The sequence below is a fragment of the Pseudopipra pipra genome, chromosome 1 (assembly GCF_036250125.1).
Source record: "Pseudopipra pipra isolate bDixPip1 chromosome 1, bDixPip1.hap1, whole genome shotgun sequence".
Lineage (NCBI taxonomy): Eukaryota > Metazoa > Chordata > Aves > Passeriformes > Pipridae > Pseudopipra > Pseudopipra pipra.
Window position 1 is genome coordinate 25336038 of NC_087549.1, and position 21419 is coordinate 25357456.

The 21419-nt window shown below is 38.8% G+C and overlaps 1 protein-coding gene across 2 annotated transcripts; it reads right to left on the minus strand.

Annotated features, from left to right (window-relative positions):
- Nucleotides 1-4315: 4315 nt before the first annotated feature.
- On the minus strand, nucleotides 4316-17061 carry OTUD6B (OTU deubiquitinase 6B). Of its 2 annotated transcripts, none has more exons than XM_064649115.1 (7): nucleotides 16878-17061; nucleotides 14323-14477; nucleotides 10730-10825; nucleotides 9032-9344; nucleotides 7725-7786; nucleotides 6985-7091; nucleotides 4316-6439 (listed from the first exon to the last, which is right to left on the minus strand). In XM_064649115.1, the coding sequence occupies exons 1-7, from the start codon at nucleotides 16966-16968 to the stop codon at nucleotides 6355-6357; spliced, it is 909 nt and encodes a 302-aa protein (XP_064505185.1). In that variant the 5' UTR covers nucleotides 16969-17061; the 3' UTR covers nucleotides 4316-6354. The 2 variants fall into 2 exon arrangements, with proteins under 2 accessions (XP_064505185.1, XP_064505196.1); XM_064649126.1 differs by having other exon boundaries at nucleotides 10730-10821; nucleotides 14319-14477; nucleotides 16878-17033.
- Nucleotides 17062-21419: the final 4358 nt, after the last annotated feature.

The following is a 21419-nucleotide window of genomic DNA, read 5'->3' on the forward strand; positions in this document are numbered from 1 at the left end:
AATTCCATCTCAATTTCTCATCCCACATCTTTGCGTAATGCAATTCTCTTTCCTGTTGTACAATTCATCATATTACAGACAAGCCATTTAACCTCTATGACCTTATCTACCACAGCAAATCGGTGGCCCGTATAACAAGCACAAAGATGCACCTGTGCTCAACTGATAGCATAGAAAGAGAACCCATTAATTCACACCACCTCATAAAATTAGGCTTGCATAGGAGCATATCCTTTACAACTCAGTCATGAACAAAAACTAGGAGTAACCACAAACAGTTTGTTAAATCAGTTCTTTGTTTTGAAGACATTTGTGTTTTCCTATGTTCACTGTCATACAGAAAATAAGTGCTAATGGCCTTAAGGAACTGTGTAGCCATGACTAAAAAGTCAACTGTGTTCTGTTCAAAATCTTGGACTAAGATAATTGCTCCAAGTTGTTACAAAATTACAAACAACGATAAGAAAAAGTTTAAAAGCATATGGATTTTATTTTCTTCCAAATTTCAGGTTTGAACTATTGCTTTTATACATCTATATATTTAAAAGAAGGACATTGTTGGTCAACGAAATGTAATGTAATCTCATTTTATGCTAAATTGCTTGAAAATATCCCAATAAGTACAAATGCCATACACTTTAGATAAAGAATAATCATCTTCAAATGGAAAAGGCAGACGATTACACAATTTGATTTTCTGAAAATTAAAAAGATTCCCAGTTTCTGTCACCTCCATGTTGACTTCTCTCAGGTGAGAAAAGACAGGAAGAAACAAACCTAAACAAAAATGTCCTTTCCCAAGCAGTACAGACAGAAATGTACTCCAACACACATACACACACACACACAACAATGAAGTTCTCTTGTTAGTTGTTTTGCAACCATGATTTATCAGGAGAATGTCAAGGCTGGAGGTATTTCTTAACCTAAAATCTTAGCACATTGAAATGCAGTTCTCCAAATGAAATAAAACCATGTCTATTTACTGTTATGAAATATCTGAAATACCTATTTTGTTTGAACACATCCACAGCAGGACTAATTATAGGTAAAAGAAAGGAATTTCATGTTATCTTTTAGCATTTAAATAATTTGTAATAACATATATCAAGCAGTGAAAAACCTACTTGCCACTTTGACTAGCTTAATTATCAAGCTTAGCTGCTTTTCACTGACTTCATTCTATCTAACCTGGTGAGGTAATTTCAGATGGTATAAATTATTGGCAAGATTAACAATATATATTAAGATGATGTATGTTTTATTGCTGCACAGCTAAACATGTCAGCTAAAGTAATTATGGGTATGAAGCTCCAATTATTTTTCCATAATGGGACCCTTTAAGTCACCCACGTTTGGAATGAGGCATATCCACCTCAGCCTCTTTCTTGCTTGTTAAAAGAGCAACTTTTAACTGCATTACATCATTTAATATGGGGTTGAAAGTTCATTATCCAACACACAAATCTCTATTCCAAAAACTCTGTAACTTTAAGAGGACCTAGGGAAAAATTAGGACTTTCAGCGCTTCAGAAAGTAAATATAAATGCAAGTGTGTCTTGAGAACTGCTTGGCTGAGGGAGATGGCCATGGAATTTAGGACATTCTATTTCCAAGTCACTCTTTTCATTACGTACTCTATGAGTTATAATAGAGAATTGCTACTACAAACTATTTGATATTAGCTCCCTGGCCTGCACCCAGATACTCATGGATGAAGTCCAGATTTTGAAAAAAATCATCATGTGGTTGGAACTCTTACTGGCAGTCACAGAAGAAGCAGTGAGAACTGCACATGCAAAGAAATCATTATCAACTCCGAGATGAAGAAGCCTTTTCAAGAGGTGAAAGGCCTATGAAATGAGTGATTTCTGTGTAATAACTTGGGTAATTTTTGTCCAGCTAACAAAGTATTTGGTGCCACATAACAAAGTCTGCCAGAAACACTCCATGCTTGTTGGGATTGGTGTTCCATGATGTAGACAGGTTCAGAGAGAATTATAAAAGTTCAAGGCATCCTCTGAGTGAGATAGCTAATGCTGTGTGACAAAGTCCATTAGTGATGTCCAGTCCAGTCTTGTAACACCTTCATTAATAAGGTGCAAGAAATAGAAACTGCTTTAATGAGATGTGCAGCTGCTGCTAAACTGAAGGGAGGTGTGATCATGGAAAGGTCCTTGGAAATATAAACAAAAAATGACAAACTGAAATTCAAGCAGCAAACCAAGGGTGACTTGCTCACTTTGACTTTGTGCCCAAAAGTGGTAAGCACAGTTCTTTGCCTGGGATGTGCTCACAACCACCACGGTACACAGCTGAGAGCTCCGGGAGTCCCCAGCAATAACAGATCATATGGTAAAATTCCTCAGTAACTTCAACAGTCTCCAGTCCCAGCAGAGACTACAGTCCACCACTGCAACTCTTCAGCTATTTTCTAATAAAATAATTTATTTGAAAAGCACTAAGTATGATAGCTCATATGAGAAAGGCAGAGTCAAGGATAAGAATGGAATGGAAAACTTGTCTAAAGGAATAAGCATCAGGTGAGTTAATCCTACTGAATACAACACACCAGCACTGTAAATAGGCTGAATAACAAGAAATACCTTTAAAGCTGTTCTAGTCTGTCAGACGGCTCTAGCAATCAATGTGCTCAGAAAACCCCAAACAAACATCTCCCTGTGACCTAAAAGGCTGAGCCTGAAGAAGCTGGAAAACTCATCTCCAACTGGGGAAATCCTCAGCTAAAGAATTTCTGAGAAGTGTGGTCCCTTTGAGCAATATTGACACACTAACAAGGGACCTGCAGCCTGAAGCAAACACACAGAACACGCGTTTCTCTTCTGACTATGCCAACGGATTTCTCAGTAGCTTTTCCTCCTGTCCTGGATTTTAGTTAATTTTTTTGTAGTAGGTGTGAGGGGGCAGAGCCTGGCATCATGTGGGTGTGCCTGGGCTGTTATTCTATACCATCTCGTGTCACCACAGGGGGTGAAGGTCAGGGATTCTCACATCCAGGAAGAAGGTGGGCATGGCTTGTAGGCAGGAAAAAAAAAGAGGGTGCAGAGGGTCTGTCTGCCATTATTTTTCATTGTCCTGGGCCTGGTGAGCATTTTTGCATGTAAACCACCCTCTCTTTTGTACACTGTTATTAGTATTGTTGCTGTTACTGTTCATTTTCTCATCGCACTGCTGTTTACAGTAAATTATTCTCATCTCAATCCATCATCTCTGCCTTTTGTATCTCCCATGGGAAGAGGGAGGGGAGCGAGGATGCCTGGTTTGGGAGAGTCTTGGGGCAGGAGGAGGGGGGCACTAAATTAGGGAGTGTTGTTCCTAAACTACACCACCTCAACCACTCTAAACGTAAAGTTGTGTTTTAGCTTTGGTGCAATATTTTAATATTCATAAACACAAGAAGTTATGAGAATTGGACAAATGCGCGCAAAGAGCATCACAGCTTCATTGCATTTTATATTATTTCTTTCTTTAAAAAAAACCTCTCGAACTCATGGACTATTTAAACAGTTTATGAGAGCACTCCCTCCCACAGCCACCCACCTCCCACCTGCTCTCCAGGGCTAGCTGCAGCCCACACAGCTGGGCACACACAGGGGAGCAGAGACTGGTGCAGAGCAAGTGAAAGGGACAGAGAAGAGCACTAAATGCCACAGGTGCTTTCAAGAGGAGGTGAGTTCTTCTGTGCCCTAATTTGCCTAATTATACCCATTGCTTTCAACAACAAATTGGTTCGGCCCTTTCAGAATATTGTACACAATTTATTGTGGATCACTAGACAGTTTCCCTCCCGTTCATGTGAGCATTCCTAGTGGAAACTAATCTCAATCTGGAAAAAGAACACCTAAGAATCCTTAAGACATACAGCAGCTGAAGAAACTGATGTCAGTGAATTGCAGATAAAAGTAAGAAAAGCTACTGAAATGCATAGAAACTCAAAGGAAGTACCACTGTTCTGCAGAGAAAATGTAAACTGACAAAGAAGTTAAAAGCTAAACTGTGGGAAAAAAACCTCTCGGTTTCACTTGATCATTTTTATGCATGGTGAAGTTCAACAGTATTTTCAAACACAACTTTTCAGAAAAGTCCAAGTTTAACTGCTGAGGATAAATTTTGTTTAGAAACACTTTTATTTCACACAGAGCAAAGCTCTATCTGCTTGAATATAAACAGTTGCTTGAGAATTCATACTACAGTAGAACCCTAAAGTCACGAGGGGTAAATGGGTAAGCTTATTCTTACTAAGAAATAAGAAGTGAAGTATCTGAGTACAAAATAAAAAGTGACAACAACAAGATTTGCCACAAATAAACCAATTTATTACTTTTTGGCAAGTCCCATACAGCATGAGTAAGAATCTTTCACTCTCTACATTAGAACATTATTTAACTTTATACGAACTGTAAACATCCTCAATATGACAAACTGTTGTTACAGGTGCTCCCTGATTCCAGCATCTTTTCTCTCTCGGTTAATCAAACAAAACTGGGACCCAAATAAAGCAAAGAACCTTTCTCACCAAGTATCTATAAAATGCAGCACGTGCATTTCATATCACATCAATTCAAAAAAATGCAGAGAAGAGTATTTTTGATTATTATTTTTAGTGAAATTCATAATGGTATTATGAATAGAAACATTTTATCCAAGCTATTGTATCCTATTTTTTGTTTGAAATTAAAAACATAATTTTATACAATCAAGGTAGTAAGCCAAATTCTATAGTAACCCAGCTGGTTTGATATATAAACCAACTATATTTGCTATACTGTAACAGATAAATAAGGATGTAAAAACTTATGGTCTTGTTAATACTTTGTTTTCCTGGCAGGCACCAGTTTAAAGAACTGCTTGTCCAAAACCCCCTGCTATAATTATCTGATTTTTTTCCCTCCCTCTCTCTCAAAGTGCTTTAAATCAGACATAATCTGACCCATAAAGTGAACACTTATCTCCTTCTTAAATAAGAGCAGATTTTTCTTTCTAATTTGTACGTTCCAGGAATGTCAATCTACTAGCTAGCTGTAGGACTACAAGATGTGTACTGTTAGGTCATAATCCTCAAACCAGGGCAAAGGTGTCTAATCTGGATATGAACCACTTTTGTCCAAACCGACTCAGCAGCAGTAAAATACAGATAATTATGTTATTAACTAAGGCTTTAAACAAAAAATAATTTAAAAATCACTTGTTAAAAAAACATTTGCATTACAACTTTGGTTTCAGTATGCTTCTAATTTTGAAGTCACATTTATAGTGACTTAAAGACAACAATTTATGTTTCTAATGTAAAAAGTCAAGCCACACTAAAATTCCCACCTTTCAAGTCTCTGTGCATCAAAGAAGCAATTAAACTTAATTGTTCTCCAGATCACCTTTAAAATTACTGATAAAACCCAAAGTGGTTATTTCTACATGCATGCAACCAGCTTTTTTAAGCATTATAAAACATTACACTTTTGATAACAAAGTGCTGAGATCAGCAGATCCATAAATGATGAGTTCAGATGAGTTTTACGAGGACATTGAGGGGCTCTTTGTAAGATTCCTGTATCATTGAAATGCACAAATGAAAGACTATGAAGAATGAACAGTGCAGTTAACTTGCATCAATGCTAACATGTACAGTCATAAACAGCAATGCTCTTGCTGCACAGGTGTTCAGTTCCTCCTGTCAACTGCAAAAAACCCCTAACTCAATCCTTGGCAAAAATCTCACATGAAAGTCTTTAAAAAAAACTGTGCAATTCCTTCAGCCAAGTTAGGTATTTTACTACTGGATTTGCCTCCAGGTCTTCTATGTCCAAATAAAGAAGGAGATCCTTACTACAGCTTTACAAGTAGATCCTGATAGAACTAAAGGAACAGCGTAGAGGATATTCCATCAACCAAAATACAATCATTTCAAATGCCTTAACTCTTCTTTTATCATCAAAATCTAACAGAAATAATGGAATAAGAACCTTCAAGTAACCTTAATTGTTCAGCAGAAATGCAGATTAACCAAAACATTTACTACTCAGTATTTTCACTGCAGCTTGGGAAGAAGCTTTATTAAAAAAAAAAATCTGATCTATATAGCCACCATATTAGAGAAGATCTTCTAAACATAATTAATACCAACAAGTTCAAAATATTATGATGTGGATTTGGTTTGGGTTTGTTTTAAATCAAGAGCTATGTCTGATTTATAGTCAAACCTTCCATGTCTTTTTTTTTTTCCCTCATTGTTAATACATTCCATTTAGTTCTACTTTCCAGTCTGTCTGGGAATTGCCTGAAGCCCAACACATCATGATGCAACTGTTATCCATGCGAATGTATCACTTTTGTATGCTAGCTGCTGTTTTCTGTAGCAGTATCTGTTACAAGTTTTACAGAATTGTAATGTTCTCCTAATCCATAGGCATGCCTCATATACCTAAAAAAAAAAAAAAGTTACAGAATTAGTGTTCAGTTTAACTAAAAGTACATGTCATGCCAAACAGTAACAACACTGGAAGACACCTTAAATAAAGCCAAGTTTGATCACAGAAAATATAAAGAAAATATTCATTAAATAGAAGAGCATTCATTAATAAAGACAATTTTTAATTCTGGTGACTTCCAGGCACATATTGACATATACTTGGAAGAGGGGAAAAAAGTTTCCTCCTAGATCTTATATCAATTTCACAATTATTTTACAGTTATTTAACAGGGAAAATGACCTTGCAGCATTCTATAAAGCTGATACACAGTGACTGATACACATCAGACATTGTCAGCATTTTAAGTACTCCAATTACAATTTCTTCAAACTAATGTGTCAATCAAAAACAATTTCTGACCTGCATGGTCATTATTCAAGCAGCATTTCAACGTCAGATACGTAATAAGAAAGTAAAAGAGCAAGTGAAAACCAAAGTTGAGCCCTATGTTATAGAAATAAAGGCACTAATTTTAAGAGTGAAATTACATACTTACACAAGTGTTATTGGTTTGCCTGAATATTCTTCACCAACGATAATGGGAGGGGAGTCCATTTGCACTACTTCAATAGGTGTTTGCAAAATGTGTGACAAAGCCCTTAGCTTTAAGGCATAAAAACAATTCAGTAATAGGATTAAATCTAATGTAGGGAGGAGACAGGAAGACTAGGCATTTAATTTTAGCAGACAGTTCAAACACAACATTACAAATATTATCAGAAAATAAACTTATTAAAATAAGCAAAATTATTTTAACTTTTAAAACTTTAATTGAAAACAGCTTGCCTTAAACTAATCATCGTTTTGAAGATACAACATTGGCCTACTTTCAGTAATTTGGTAACTATCATAAAACAGTAAGACAAAAATGCATATGTAGTTTCTAAAGCTCAAGTTCTTGTTTACATGATAAAAACTGAACCTTACTCTTATCTAGGCAGCTTTGCTACCATTTAAGTCTTCCCCCACTCATAGTGTCAGTCTTTCTAATGATATTTAGACCTACTGAATTCATTAACTTGCATGTCGTCCAATACATTAGAACACAGTGCACCACAAGAAAAGCTACTACTTTGGGAAAACAACTTACAACCATAGGAGGAAGTTCTTAATAAACTACTTGTGACTATGTTCCCTTATGTGTTCAGGCATTCTTTATTAAGAAGCACTTTTTTTTTAAGGTATATTCACTCACTTCAGAATTTCCCAAATAAAAATTATCAAGACAATACTTACTTCCAGCTGACCACCCCACGCAGCTGTATTGGCTATATCATCACAGTATTTCTCAAATTCCTCTGCAGGGAAAGACAAGACAACTTTTAGTACTTCCCTTATTTGAGAATAAGCAACTAAGGAAAAATACTGACTGTACAATGAAGAACTAGAACCAGAAAAGTACAAGCATATTATACAGCAAAATATGTATTTCACTGAAGAGAAGGAAAGAAAAACAAAACCACCAGAGGCCAAAAAAACCCCAAATTCGTAACTGTTTTGAAAAGCAAATTTAAGGCTGAAGACCGGAATAAAAACAAGTTTGAGTATAACAAGTGCAGTTCATAATTTAAACTTTTTATTCAGAGAACTGGTAACAACTAACATGACACTGCACACAGTTTTCCTTCTGTTAAATTTCAGGGGATGTTTAGACTCTAGAAAACAACCCCACAGTACACTTAGTTCTTACAATTGCCAGGTGTCAGGTATATTTTAAGTCTTGTAACTGTATGTAGTTCAATGGTTGAGGGTTTTTTTAAATTTCTAAATTAGCTTTTTTTTTAACTCTATTTATTCCAAATAGTTCCTTTGTAAATAGGTAAATAAACTCTTTTCAGATCATGTTCTACAGAAACTGAGTTTAAAATTTATAAATTCCAAGCCCTCAAGCTTCTGAACCCTAAGAACAGATTTTGAGAAAAAAGAATCTTCAGATTTTCTAAAGGCTGCTCAGAATTATTTTTCATACATTTCCCTTATAACAGAAAACCACGATTCCCTGTTGCTCTGCAGAACTTCATTCAGTATTCTCTTGGGACACATTTATTCTGTGACAATTATCTCTGTCAACAATGGAAAGACAGCCCCCAGTGACCAAAGGAAATCCACAGCAATACCTATTAACTGAATGTAGCATTAAGGTAAAAAAAATTATGCAGTCATTTGTGTGGTATTCCAGGCATAATAAATAAAACTTGACAAAAAAATCATCCCTAACCTGGTAGACAAGCTGCTTATAATAACTTAAATCACATCCTGGAACATGATTGCCATCTAGTAACCAGTGAATTGTGATTTTTATTTTTTTAATGGGGAATAATGTTTGATAGATTACTTTAAAAAAAAAATTAAATTACTAAGATTTAGGTATACTAAGTTTCATAGCAGATCATAATTTTGTGTTCCATAAAACACAGCCAAACCAATAAAATAACAGTTCAAGAACAAACACCACAAAGGTCCCAATTCATCTATACCTCATATTGAGATTTATCAGAAACAGTTATAATACTTTTTTAAATCTCTTATGTCACAAGTCTTACCTTTGCTATACATGTCTCCAGTATTAGGGTTTGTAAGAAAGGGCAGGAAGTCATCAAAGTGACTTTGCATATACTTCGCTGTTTGATTCCTCAGAGTTGCAACAGTCCAGGAATTCTGGCGATCCTTGAGCTGATCTTCAATAGCTTTGTACATGCAATGGCCATCTGAAGGGATCTGTTTAATCTCTAAGTGCCTTGCTGCCAAAAGGGAGGCAAGTTTCTGACTTTCAAGATGTCTAGCACCTGTTAAATTTTCTATCTCAGCTTCAGCTATCCTTTCTTCTCTTTCTTTCTCCAAGGCAGCTTTTTTCTCCTTATATTAAAAACACAAAAATTACATCAAATGTTAAAATTTAGAATATGCCTGTACAGTTCTTGGCTTAGTGCTTGCTTCTAACTCTTCAAATATTTTCTCAGTACATTTTTATCTGTGAAATATTTGCCTGAATCGGTACTACCCATTAGGGACCTTCTAAACTCAAACTTTAGCAAATTGTAAGTGACCAATATATCCTAATTGTCTCCAATACACCTAAAATTATGGGACAGAAGTCTTAATTATATCAGCATGCAAAATAACACTTTACAACACTCATACAAAGGCTATTAATTATAGCTATTTCTTCAAGATCACCTATTTCACCACTCAAGTAGGGGAATTCTAATTAAACATCAGAAAATACATAATAAGTGTGAGACCTACGACTTAAGCATATGATTGAATAATGGAGCTCACGTCAGGAAACAAACCCCCCCAGGCTAGGTACTATACATCATAAAAGACTGCTCCTAACCTAAATAATGGATAAGAATGCATATAAAGAATACTAGAAGGGATGCAATAATACACAAAAATTACCTTCATAGAATGTTTCATAAGTTCATGCTTAAGTTAACGAGGAAGCAAATAAAAAAGGAAGCAGTACAGGAAATGATCTTTTTCACTTTCATTCTTGAAATTCACCATAAATCAAGACCAGACTGGTTCAGGCAATCACAATATAGGAAAACCAGACTAGAGCTCCCAGCTTGCCTAGACATGGTGCCATGAATTATGAACATCCTTTTATTAGGTTTGCAGTGATCATGTAAGAGGGGATGGACTATGCAATAAAGCAGCACTCCTCTGGCCCTGAACTAATATTCATGCAAGTACAATGAAAATGTTAATCCATCATAGCTTAATATATGAGGCTTAACCAGATTTAAGTCTAACAGCCAGAACACCAGGTAGTGTTTCTTAACAACTCAAAATTTTAAAAGAAGTTCAGTATTAATGTTCTTTTGTTAAACAAGTAAAGTCCTACTATTGCATATTTTCCACATAGTATTTTCCATTATTTTAATTAATTTTTAAAATTTCATCCATTATTTTAATTCGATTTAATTTTAATAAATTTTTAGTGAAATGCTTTCAAAAATCATTTGCTTTACATAATTTCTTTTTTCTGTCTCCCATTTCCTGACCTATTCTGATTCCCAGCTCATGGCTGAGGGTAGAGAAGTACAACTATTTATAAAATGCTTACATATCTCTAGGTAGCAGATTTACAGATTTTCAAGGCACCCAGTAGGTACAGCATCAATACTGAATTAGCCACTCCCCTGCAAAATTGTTTAACTTTGGTTAGTGCAATAAAGTTTAACTGAACATAATGTCAATCAATTATTTGTAACATATTTAATGTGAAGTCATACCCGCCTCTTCTGTGCTTTTGATATTCGAGGATGCTGAATCTGTCGCTCTACTCCTTCAAGCTCTAAATTTGCAACCCCATCAGCTACAGAATCTGTCTAAAAAAAAAAAAAGTTAGATGTTCTTATTAGTATAAAGATATGCATCTTTTGAAACAGTTTTAAGTTCTGTTCATGGGCATATTTACAAATTTTAGCCACAAAGATCTGTGTATGGCGCAGTACCTGTCAAAACCAAAAGTAGAGCATTTCATATCCCAAACCATGGTCATGCAGCTCATTACTTTTTCTGTAGTCTTGACAAAGAGACGGTTAGGAAAGGAGCATCTCAAACTTAAGCTGTTCCCTTTCATACTTCAGTATGTTCTCTTCAGTAAGTTCTCTTACATACTGAAGTGTGAACACTGCTCATCGGTGGAAAGAAAAGGTTTTCCTCATCACAATAGCCACTGGTATCCAGCCAGCCATTATCAAGTCTGTGACACCTAAGCAGAAGACTCCACCTTCCATACCAAAGTGTAACCAGCAGTTGGAAAAGACAGGGAGTTAACACTTCTCAAGAAAAACTACAAAGCTAACCCTGTAACTGTATGAGCTAGATGTCACCTTTGGAAGCATGAACATGTTCAATCTAAATAAAAAGCTGAGAAGGGAAAGAAACCACACATATCAAAACAAGATCTTCACAGGCGAAGCTGAGTCCAGGCTAAGGATTTTAGCTTGAAAGATCCTCCATCTCCATCAGAAAGTTTTTACAGCTCATTGTAGCAGGATACTCTGCCTAAGTGGGGGTAAAATACCTCCGACAATACCCTGTTTGCAGAAGTTATTAGTGCTGCATAGAGAAGGGGGTGATACTGCTTTTGGTATTGAAGAGTACTGAGACCAGCCGGGCTCACCAATCCCTAAGTTAAAGGCTCTGAAGAAGAACAAGTTTCCTGACAGAAACTGACAGCAGTGAGGGTGTGGCAAACAAAGTTCCTGATAAAGGAACCAACAATATCCTAGCAGTTATAGCTATCTATGGTGTGTAACAAATAATTCCGATTAGGCTCTTTTAGTCTAATCATTATTGTTATCATAATCACCAATTTAGAAAAATAATTTATTCTAATCATATAAACGTATTTGGTTTGCCATCCTTAACCCTCAGGGGCAAAGTTGTATAAAGGTTCAACTACACCTATAATCCTTTAAACATAAACTGCTGACTAAGTCTGGGGCTAAGACTGGATCCAGGTGCAGCTAGACTCCTCTCTGAGAACGAGTTTAGAAAGCAAGTGGGTCCTTTCTGAACCTTGTCACTCGGACAGGCTTCTCTGAAAAACTTTGTTCAAAGTTTCCATTCTGCCTGTGACACTCATTTAGCAAAATAAAACAAATTTTTGAAACTACTCTAAGATACAGGTAAACAGAAGCATCATGTTTAACACTTATCCATCAATCATCTGTTTAAGCATCTGATTAAAAACTACTACAGAAAACTGTTATAGGGTCATAACTCTTGCAATTGAACACATTTCATTCACAAGGATTCTCAGTAGATGCTTCTCAATCAAGTCTATTTCCCCCAAAAGTCATTCAGAAATGTTTTCACTTTCCTTTTCAAAAAAAAGTATGTTCTGCTTAACTCTTTGTTAGGTCACTAATCAGGAAACACCTCATCCAGAAACTATCAGCCATACAGGGTTTTTGTTTGCCTCTTTACAAGATTTTAGCAGCCAAAAGACACACACTCTTAGGAAAACACTTCAGGACATGTACGAGCACAGAGCAAGTGTCATTCACAGGTAACTATGGCACCAATTTAGCCACAAGCTCTATTTCTATTCAGGTAGGAGAAAGTAAATGAACAGGCCTACTTGCACAATCAGTCCTTAAATTCAGGCACATGATACAAATAGAATATTTTACAGTACTGGATATACAGAATTAAGTCTATGGATTGCAAATTCACTACTTCCGAAGTTTCCAACACTCTCCTTATTAACGGTTAAAACACAGGTCAACTTTTGTATGTCACACAAGTATTTAGTAGTGTCTAGTTTACTCAGGTGGTCATATTTTCTGCAACTAAATTTGAATAATGCTAAGCCTCTGTTAAAAAATAGGTGGTTTGTCATCAAACTGGCATCATTTAAGTATGCAGCTGTGTTGCCAACAAGGCAGAACAGCAGCATTTATGAAGACAATTCTCATCAAAGAAAGTGTCCTCCGACAACAAAAATCAGTTACACTGTTGACAGAATTGCAAGATAAAACACACTGGATAAGTCAAACACCTACTGAAGGTCAACAATACTCTAGTAGTCTACATAAGATACTTAGAGTGGCAATATAACAGTAACTTAAAAAAACAATTCTCTAACATGACTGAGCTACTCATGCAGCCTTAAGAGCAAAACCAAAGACTTCTTCTGGTGGTGCACCCTTACCCCTATGCGGGCCTTCTCTACCTCTTTGGGCCTGCTTTACAATCTCAGAAATTCTCATTACACCTTGGCCTTTGTGCAGTGAGTTGGCTGGTGAAGTGTCCCTTGAGCATACCAGAACTCTTGCATGGCTTCCATGGGAGTGGCACCATTCATACCAGGGATACCTTTTGCTTGACCAAGGAAGTGAATTGGAAATAATCAGTTACCTGCCCTACCGTCCCCCTTAGCCTTGGAACATTATCCACCTCAATCAGAACTGGAGCGGAATGTTACCATTGTTACTGGACTAATGAATAATTTCAGTAATTATCAACTTGAGTTAGTGCCAGGATGGGAAGTTATTAATGTCTAAAGCCAATCCTAAACACAGTGGTCCTAAGTGAGACCCTAAGCGGTCTCCTGGGCCACAGTGGGCTTTGCCAGCACCACTGGCAAAGGGGAATTGTACATTTATAGATATCTATCTTTGTGTCTGTGTGCATGTCTGTGTGAATTGATTTAAACACCCTAGAGCAAGTGTAATATGAATGTTGCTGTCTTGGATCTATACATAAGTGAGTTACTATTGTGATTACAGTTAATCCTATTGAACCACCTTGCAAATTAGTCAATGATTAAGTGCTGCTAAAATCCTTTGGATGTAAACAGCCACCCAAGTCCGTGACTAAGTTTAAACTCAGACACAACTAGGCTCCATCAGCAGTTTAGAAAGCAACGGGGTCCACTCCGAATCTTAAACTCAATGGTAGAGTCTCTCTTTTGCATCCCCAGTCTCTATGCAAATCATTCTAAATTAATTCAATTTTCCTTGTATGCCTCATCCATGGATTAGGTAACAGTAAACCTTGCCATCAAATTTTGTCGTGCTTTTGCAAATTTATATTAAACCTGCTTTTGACAATATCTTTGAAAGTGATTCTTTGAGCAACCACACCACTTCTCTCAACAGTGCTCAACAAGAAAATACCACTGTTAAACGCCTCTTCCAGCAATGCCCACTCATCCCAACAGCTGAATCTTTCTGAAGTTGGAAAGAGTTACTAAAACCGTGAAGAAAAGGATAAGTACTTTGAAGTGTTATTTCATTATGATTTTTAGAAGTTAAAAAAGCCTTAACACAAATTGTACCTGTACAACACCAGCTGAAGTTATGGCACCTACCTTATTCTGTTCAGGTAAAGCTTCCTTCAGCTGCTTTAATTCCTCCTTCTGCTTCTGTTCAAGTTCTGCCTCTAGTTTGGCAACTTCATCAGCCAGCTGTTTTCGTCTCTTTTTATCATTCTTGGGAACAGCATTTTTCATGCCTTGAATTTTTGCTGTTAGAGTAGTGCAATAAAACATTATTTCTAAATATAGATACACCATGGCCATTGCAGAAAAGACAACTGCAAATCACACAAAAAAAATAAATTTACAAACATCAACATATCAGTATAACAGTTTAGCTGTGAGACTGCTTGTTCTAATAATCACATTTTCTCTAAGTGGCTATATTTTTTCTTAAAAGATGCAAACTGCCGTTTCTTTCTTTCTCTGGAGAAGAACTTATACCGTGTTACTAATATACATACTTATGAACTTCATCAATGCAGCAGACTTTGGCCTCTCGCCTTCGAAATGATTATTCAGGCATTGAGATCTCAAATCTCACAGGAAAGAAGCGTAAATTTTTAATCACACAAGTAGCAGATTAAGAGTAAAAAGAGAGTTTACCTGTCCTTAAAATAAATTTTCTAAAGCAAAATGAGTATTTAAAAAAGAAAAGGAAAAAAAAAACACCTTAACTTGCTTAAATTCCATAAGCATTTTTTAGTCTTCAAGTAAATGCTCCATTTCTCAACCATAGAATAGTTTGGTTAGAAAGAATGTCCAGAGGTCACCTAGTTCAATCTCCTGCTCAAAGTGGGGATGAATTCAAAGATATATCAGGTTATGTTAATTCAGATGGATCTGGAATTTATTCAGATGACTGTGCAAAGCCTCCAGGGATGGACATTCTGCAACCTTTTTGGGCACCTTTATCCTCAACGTTTAATGATTCTTGCCATGAAAATATTTTCTCTTCTTCTTCCCATGAAAATTCCATTCTCCACATTGGCTCCACCCATTACACAGTGGAAACTCAGATTCTCCAGTCTTCTCTTTTTCTCCAGCCTGAATACAGCTTCCATGGTCCATATTCTTACATGAATACTCCCTGCTAGCTCTGTCACTTTTGTATTCACTGTTTTAGAGTTACAGCACCAATTATTTAACACCCTGCTCGCTATTCATCACCTGTACATTTTCCTGTCCCTCACCCTCACTGACACAATTGAGCTAGATAATGGTGATGATAATGAAACTTTTCAAGGGAAGGCAGGAAGAATGCTCACACTGAAAGATTTATGTTAAGCATTCAGTCTCACAGATGACTAGGTTGAGTATGACAGAAAAGCAGCTTTGTTCATAAAAATTAACATAATGGGGGAGAAGAAAATCCAGGACTTAAAAGGCGTAAACAAAACCAAGAGAGTAGTGGGGGTTGAATTTTCAGAGGCTGAGATGCACTTTATGTTAATTCTTATGAACTCTCAGTTAAACAATTACTCATTACACACACGAGGAATGTATCTTTCAAGTAGGCCAATATATGTCTATAGGTCACCTGCCTCTCCTAACTGGGAAAACTGGGGCTCTGCCTTCTATACACCCCTCCCACCATTTGGTAGGGGAGGGCTACAATTATCACCTTCTCTAGGTGGAAAAATCCTCTGTTCCTCAGCCTCTCCCCATCCATGTGCCACGTGGTCCAGCCAGCTAACCTCAATGCTTGATTCTTACCCCTCTTTTCAATTTCAACTAAATTTGAGGGAGGAAAAGGCATCTCAAAACAAGAAGTTCCTACAGATTTAATGATAACACGAAGTCTAATACTGTCTCGTTTCTCCTTTAACCCTGTGATAAAAGGCTGAAGATGGGCGTACTTCATTACATATCAAAACAGCCAAACAAGGAAAGGGCTGTAGTAATATACCAGCAATGAGAAAGGTTTAACAAAAAAAAAAAAACCAGAATCCAGCTAAAAGACTTACTTAAGGATATTAATTTACTGTAATAGGGTAGGTAAAGTGTTACAACTTCATATGAGGCACTGTAAGATCAGACAGATCTTCTACTACAGATACTTTACTATGGTTGGACAGGATGTAAAAGTTCATTTCAAATCAACTGCACTTTGAATGAAAAAATGCAGCTGCCCGGGCAGCAAAATCCCATATGCAGGCTTTTCAATCTAAAATGCCTAATAAAAGCACGCCTTCTGTAACTTAAAACCAAAGTAGCAAAACGCCAAGACCACACCAATGGCCCAGCATCATGTCACAGCTCCCATGCACGTCCCGGCTCCCAGGATCGCGGCAAGGCGAGCTCCGCGGGCTGAGCAGCACCACACCCAGCGGCACAACGCGGCTCCGACACCGCTGCCCACACGCGCTATGTTCGCCGTCCTCGTCCCCTTGCGAGGGCACTGCAAAGGCTGCTCCCTCCCTTCCCGCAGCCGCCACCGTCCCTCCCGCCCCTCCGCGCAACCGGCTCAGCCGAGCGGGGCTTCCGCGGAGCATCCTCCGAGGGAAGGCGAGAGCGGGACGCCGAGCCCCGCCGTCCCGCCTGCTCCCGCCGCCTCCCCTGGGCTGAGGCACCCGCTCTCCCCGCTCCCGAGCCATAGCTCCCCTCACCCTGGAGCTCCCGCTTCTCCTTGCGCTGCCGCTTCACCAGCTGCTGCAGCGGCCCGTCGGGCCCCGGCTCCTCGTCCCCCGAGCCCTCCATGGGCGCCCGGAGGCGGCGGGACACGCCTGACCCCCGACCCCGGCGGGAGGCGGGAGCTCGCCGCGCTTCCGCCAGCGCCGCCCGCCCGGCACCGCCTCAGCCTCCGCCCGGAGGGGAGGAGCGGCCCGGCCCCCGCTCCTGAGCTCGGGTCGGGGAAGGAGGTGGAAGCGCTTGGTTTGTTTAGGGCTGGGAGAGCACGGGTGGAGCTCCACCCGCCTTCTCTGTCCGCTCACATCTGCGGGGCTGCTCTCTCCTGCCTCCTGCCCGGTAAAGGATCCCAGTGGACAAGTCTGCATTAGGAAAAAACGATACGTTTGGCTCAACTAGAGGGAAATCCTATTAAAGAGGGACGGTAGAGGTGAGAAGGGAATAGTTTAGGGGGTTTACGTGATTTATCATATTAAGGGGGGAAAAAAATTAACCTGTTCGCTGCTGTGCGAGTTTTTCGAGCGTGCACTGTCTGCGAGTTTTTTACCTGGAGCTACTTACAGGTAAAAAATACCCAGTAGGGCTCACGATTTTCTAAGTTGGCACGTTTCTATCTCCTCACCATTGTGAAATTACTCCTCATAAAGTCTCACATCTTAAATACAGTAAAAATCCAAACTTCCTGTTTGGAACGAAATCCCCACCTCAAAGTGGGAACTACAGATTCTTGTGAGATGCTTTTCTGCTCAGTGCAGTCACCAACACTATTTTGCGGAACATTCAGTTGATCTAGGCAAAATATAAACATTAATATTTTAATTGAGTTTAAAATTATTCAAACTGAGCAAAAAACTTTGGTAATGGAACAGAGTGTTTTTGCTTAACTCTTAAAGTCATTGCTGTCATTTTTTTAACATTTTTATGAACAGAACCTCTAGAAGAATTCCATTCTGGAGGTACTTAAAAAACAGTAGGTGTGTTGCTTAGGGAAATGGTTTGGTGATGGACTTAGCAGTGCTGGGTTAACAGACTTGAAGACCATCTTAAACGTCTTTTCCAACCTAAATGATTCTGAGATACTGTGAAGTTCACTGTCAAGTGCAAAGAAAGGACACGAGTCTAAAATAGAATCTTAACATGATGGATCAAACTCTTTCGGTGTATAGAACCACTCATTTTTTTAGATCTCCTTTACAACTATGTTGAAATGTAAATAATTTTCAGATTTGTATGCCAATACCTGGAAATATAATTTTCCTTTCCCTCCACCTGCTATTTCCAGCCTATCAGAACAAAACAGATCACAGATCAACTAGGAAAAGAAAAGGGGGATGACTGGCTTTTAGCTAGGAAAATAGTTTAGCACTGGAAATTACTAGGGTGGCCCTATAAACATTCTGTAAATCCAGAATAGGGACAAATCCAGGGTGGATTTTGTCTTAACTAACTTGCACATGCTCTAATCAGTTTGTTAATGGCTTATATTTGTCCATGCATGTGTGTGTACACAAATATGCTAACATTTAATACATGCTCTTGAATATGCTGTATATTTAAAAATAAAATACTGGTTTACACTGTTGAAAGATACTGCAGGTGTCTCAGTGTGCAAGCTGCAAATTGAGCCCTGGCTGGGGGAAGTGGCTGGAGTGCCAGGCAGTGGGCAGTGAATGGGTGAGGGCCCTTTGCCCGAAAAAGGGCCCAGGGACCTACGGCACCAGCCAGGGCATGGCCGGACACTCTGAGGCTCTGCAGGACCCAGTGAACAAGGAGACCCCAGACCAAAACCCACCATTGAACCAAGAGGTGCATGAAGTGCAGGTACACAGACTGTGAGGGTATAATAAAGCAGAACTAGCACAGCAGGCAGAAGGAAACAGGAACCACTGGCCAGTGATTGACCCAAATTGGGATGATGGTACTGCAGAGGACAGGGCTGCTTGTCACACAGGACTTCAAAACCTGGTTGAAGCAATAATAATATGTGGGGAACAAAGGGTTTACTGGACTAAAATAAAGCAGTGTAGACAGAGAATGGACGAACATCCTTTTGAGGCCACCTCCAACAGGTTTTACTAGAATATGGGCGAATTACTTCACTAAGCTTTAATGATATACTTGTAATTAGTGTCTTTGTAGATCAGGCATCCCCAGACATCTGGAAGTATTTTAAGAAATATATTCCAGAGTGGCAGGGAGTAAAACTACAGAAAATTTTACACATAGCAGTATTTGCATATGATGGGAGGAAGAAAAAGGGAGGGCAGAGCAAGTAGAGGAGGAAAGGGAAATTGGAGAAACAGTGGAAAATCCGGTGGCTGTTGCCTTGACTGGAAATCTCTGAGGGAGAAAAAGGAAGAGAGGAAGACCAAATACACTTAGTGGATCTAAACCAGAAAGCAGGAATAGACAGAGAAGAAGGAATGTGGTAATGGAGTGTTGCTATTGTAGAAATTTAGAACATAGACAAAGAGAATATCCCCTCCAACCAAGAGGAGGAAATGAGCAGGAGAGATTAATTGTGTGAGAACAAACAGTCATAATGACTAGAGGCCAGGGATTCTACTGAATTTGAGGGAACAATAGAATTAGAAGTATACAATTTGTGGAGAATGCCAATGGGGTGATCAATGGGGACATATGGTATGTGGGGTAGAGGGTCTCAATGTTGAATTTCTGGTGGGAGCCACATTATTCCTCTTAATGGTTACTCCAAGAGGGTCAGTAACCACAGACTAAGTTTTCCTACATGGAGTCACTGGGCAGGAAAAAAAGTATATAAGTAAATCCTAATTAGCAACAGTAGGAAATAAGAGTGTATGGGGAAGATTCATATAAGTAGAAGATTCTCCAATGTGCTTGTTAGGGAGACACCTTCTACAGGCATTAGATGCAGAATTGTGTTTGTTACCAGAAGGAACGGATTTAATAATTGTGGGACTGAGTGTGATTACTGAGAGCTCCAAAAGAGAAAAGAAGATACGAGAAATATTGAAAGCTGTGCTATCAGACTTTTGGGGTAAAACCAGATCAGGTGAGGTAGTGGTGGTTTTAGCATAGCCTGTATGTATTCAAGCCAAGGGAGGAGTGCCACCCAGTGTGAGACAGTACCCTATTCCCCTGGAAGCTAAGAAAAGTATCCAAAACCAGAGAGACTAATACTTAGCCAAAGGCATTTTAAAGGTGTGTGTGTGTTCACATAACATCCTTATACTGCCTGTAAAGAAGAATAGGTTAGATGAAGATGGAGACCCCAAGTACTGCTCATGCAGGAGTTGCAGGCAATTAACCAACACGTGATGACCCCTCACCCAGTGCTGTCAGGCCCATCAACTACACTTTTGCAAATACCACAAGACAGATGTTTTATTGTAAATAATTTAACAGCTGCCTTTTTCAGCATCCCATTAGAAGAAGAAAGTCAACCTTTGTTTGCCTTCAAACTGTACTGTTGACACAGTTTTTTTTATAGATGTAAAAAGAGCATATAAGAGCAGAAAAGGGTATGCTCAATGGTATCAACATGTGCCACCTGATATACAGGAATATAATATACAGCCTGAAGATGAAGTTTTAATTAAGGTATTTGCTAGAAAATCCAAGTTAGAACCTAAATGGGAAAGCCATATCCTGTCCTACTATGTTCTTATTTTGTTGTTTAAAGTTTTTCTGTTAAAGTTTTAGGTAAGGAAAACTGGATACACCATTCTCGCATCAAATGAAGAGTGGATGATCAACCAGTTGATAAATAAATGACTTCTGAGAATCCTTGGTGATTTTGTATTGGTAATCATTTAAGTATTTGTGCATAAGAATCTATAATCTTGTACTCCACCCTATGGCAATCTTGTTAGCCTTAATTGTCTTTTGTTTGTTACGTGTAATAATGCTGTATGTAAGGGCAGAGGTTAAATGCCTCAGAAGTTTTTTCTTTTTTTCTTTCAGTATATTAGCAGGAATGCTCATTTAAAACAAAGGGGGACTGTTGAGGAATGCACTTAGTTCAGGTTGCTTGGTGCATGATGTGCACATTGTGCCCTGTGCGGCTGGAACCACAGGCACTGAGCCGTGAAGGAGCACTGACCTTTTGCCTCACAAAGGGAATGGGGGCGTGCAACACCAGCCAGGCAGGGATGGTCAGTCACCCAGAGACTCTGCAGGACCTGATGAACAACAAGAAGACCCCAGACCAAAAACCACCATTGGACCAAGAGGTGTGTGAAGTGTGGGTGCACAGACTGTGAGGGTACAGAACCCCAGGCACCCACCTCCTTAAGTCACTGCACCACGATTAAACTACTTGCAGGAACAGTATGTCTGGGACTGGGAAACCCGGGGGTTGAGCCAGTGAGGGAAACTTGTGTGAGTGTGGAGTGTGCAGGGAGTCAAACAGGGTACCTGTTGGGTCACTGGACTCTCTTGCTGCAAAGGGGCCTCTGTCCCGGCAGATAAAGTCTGGAGTGGTGCGAGTGAGACTCCCAGGGTGACATCCTAATGGTCAATGGGAAAGTTTCCTTAACATA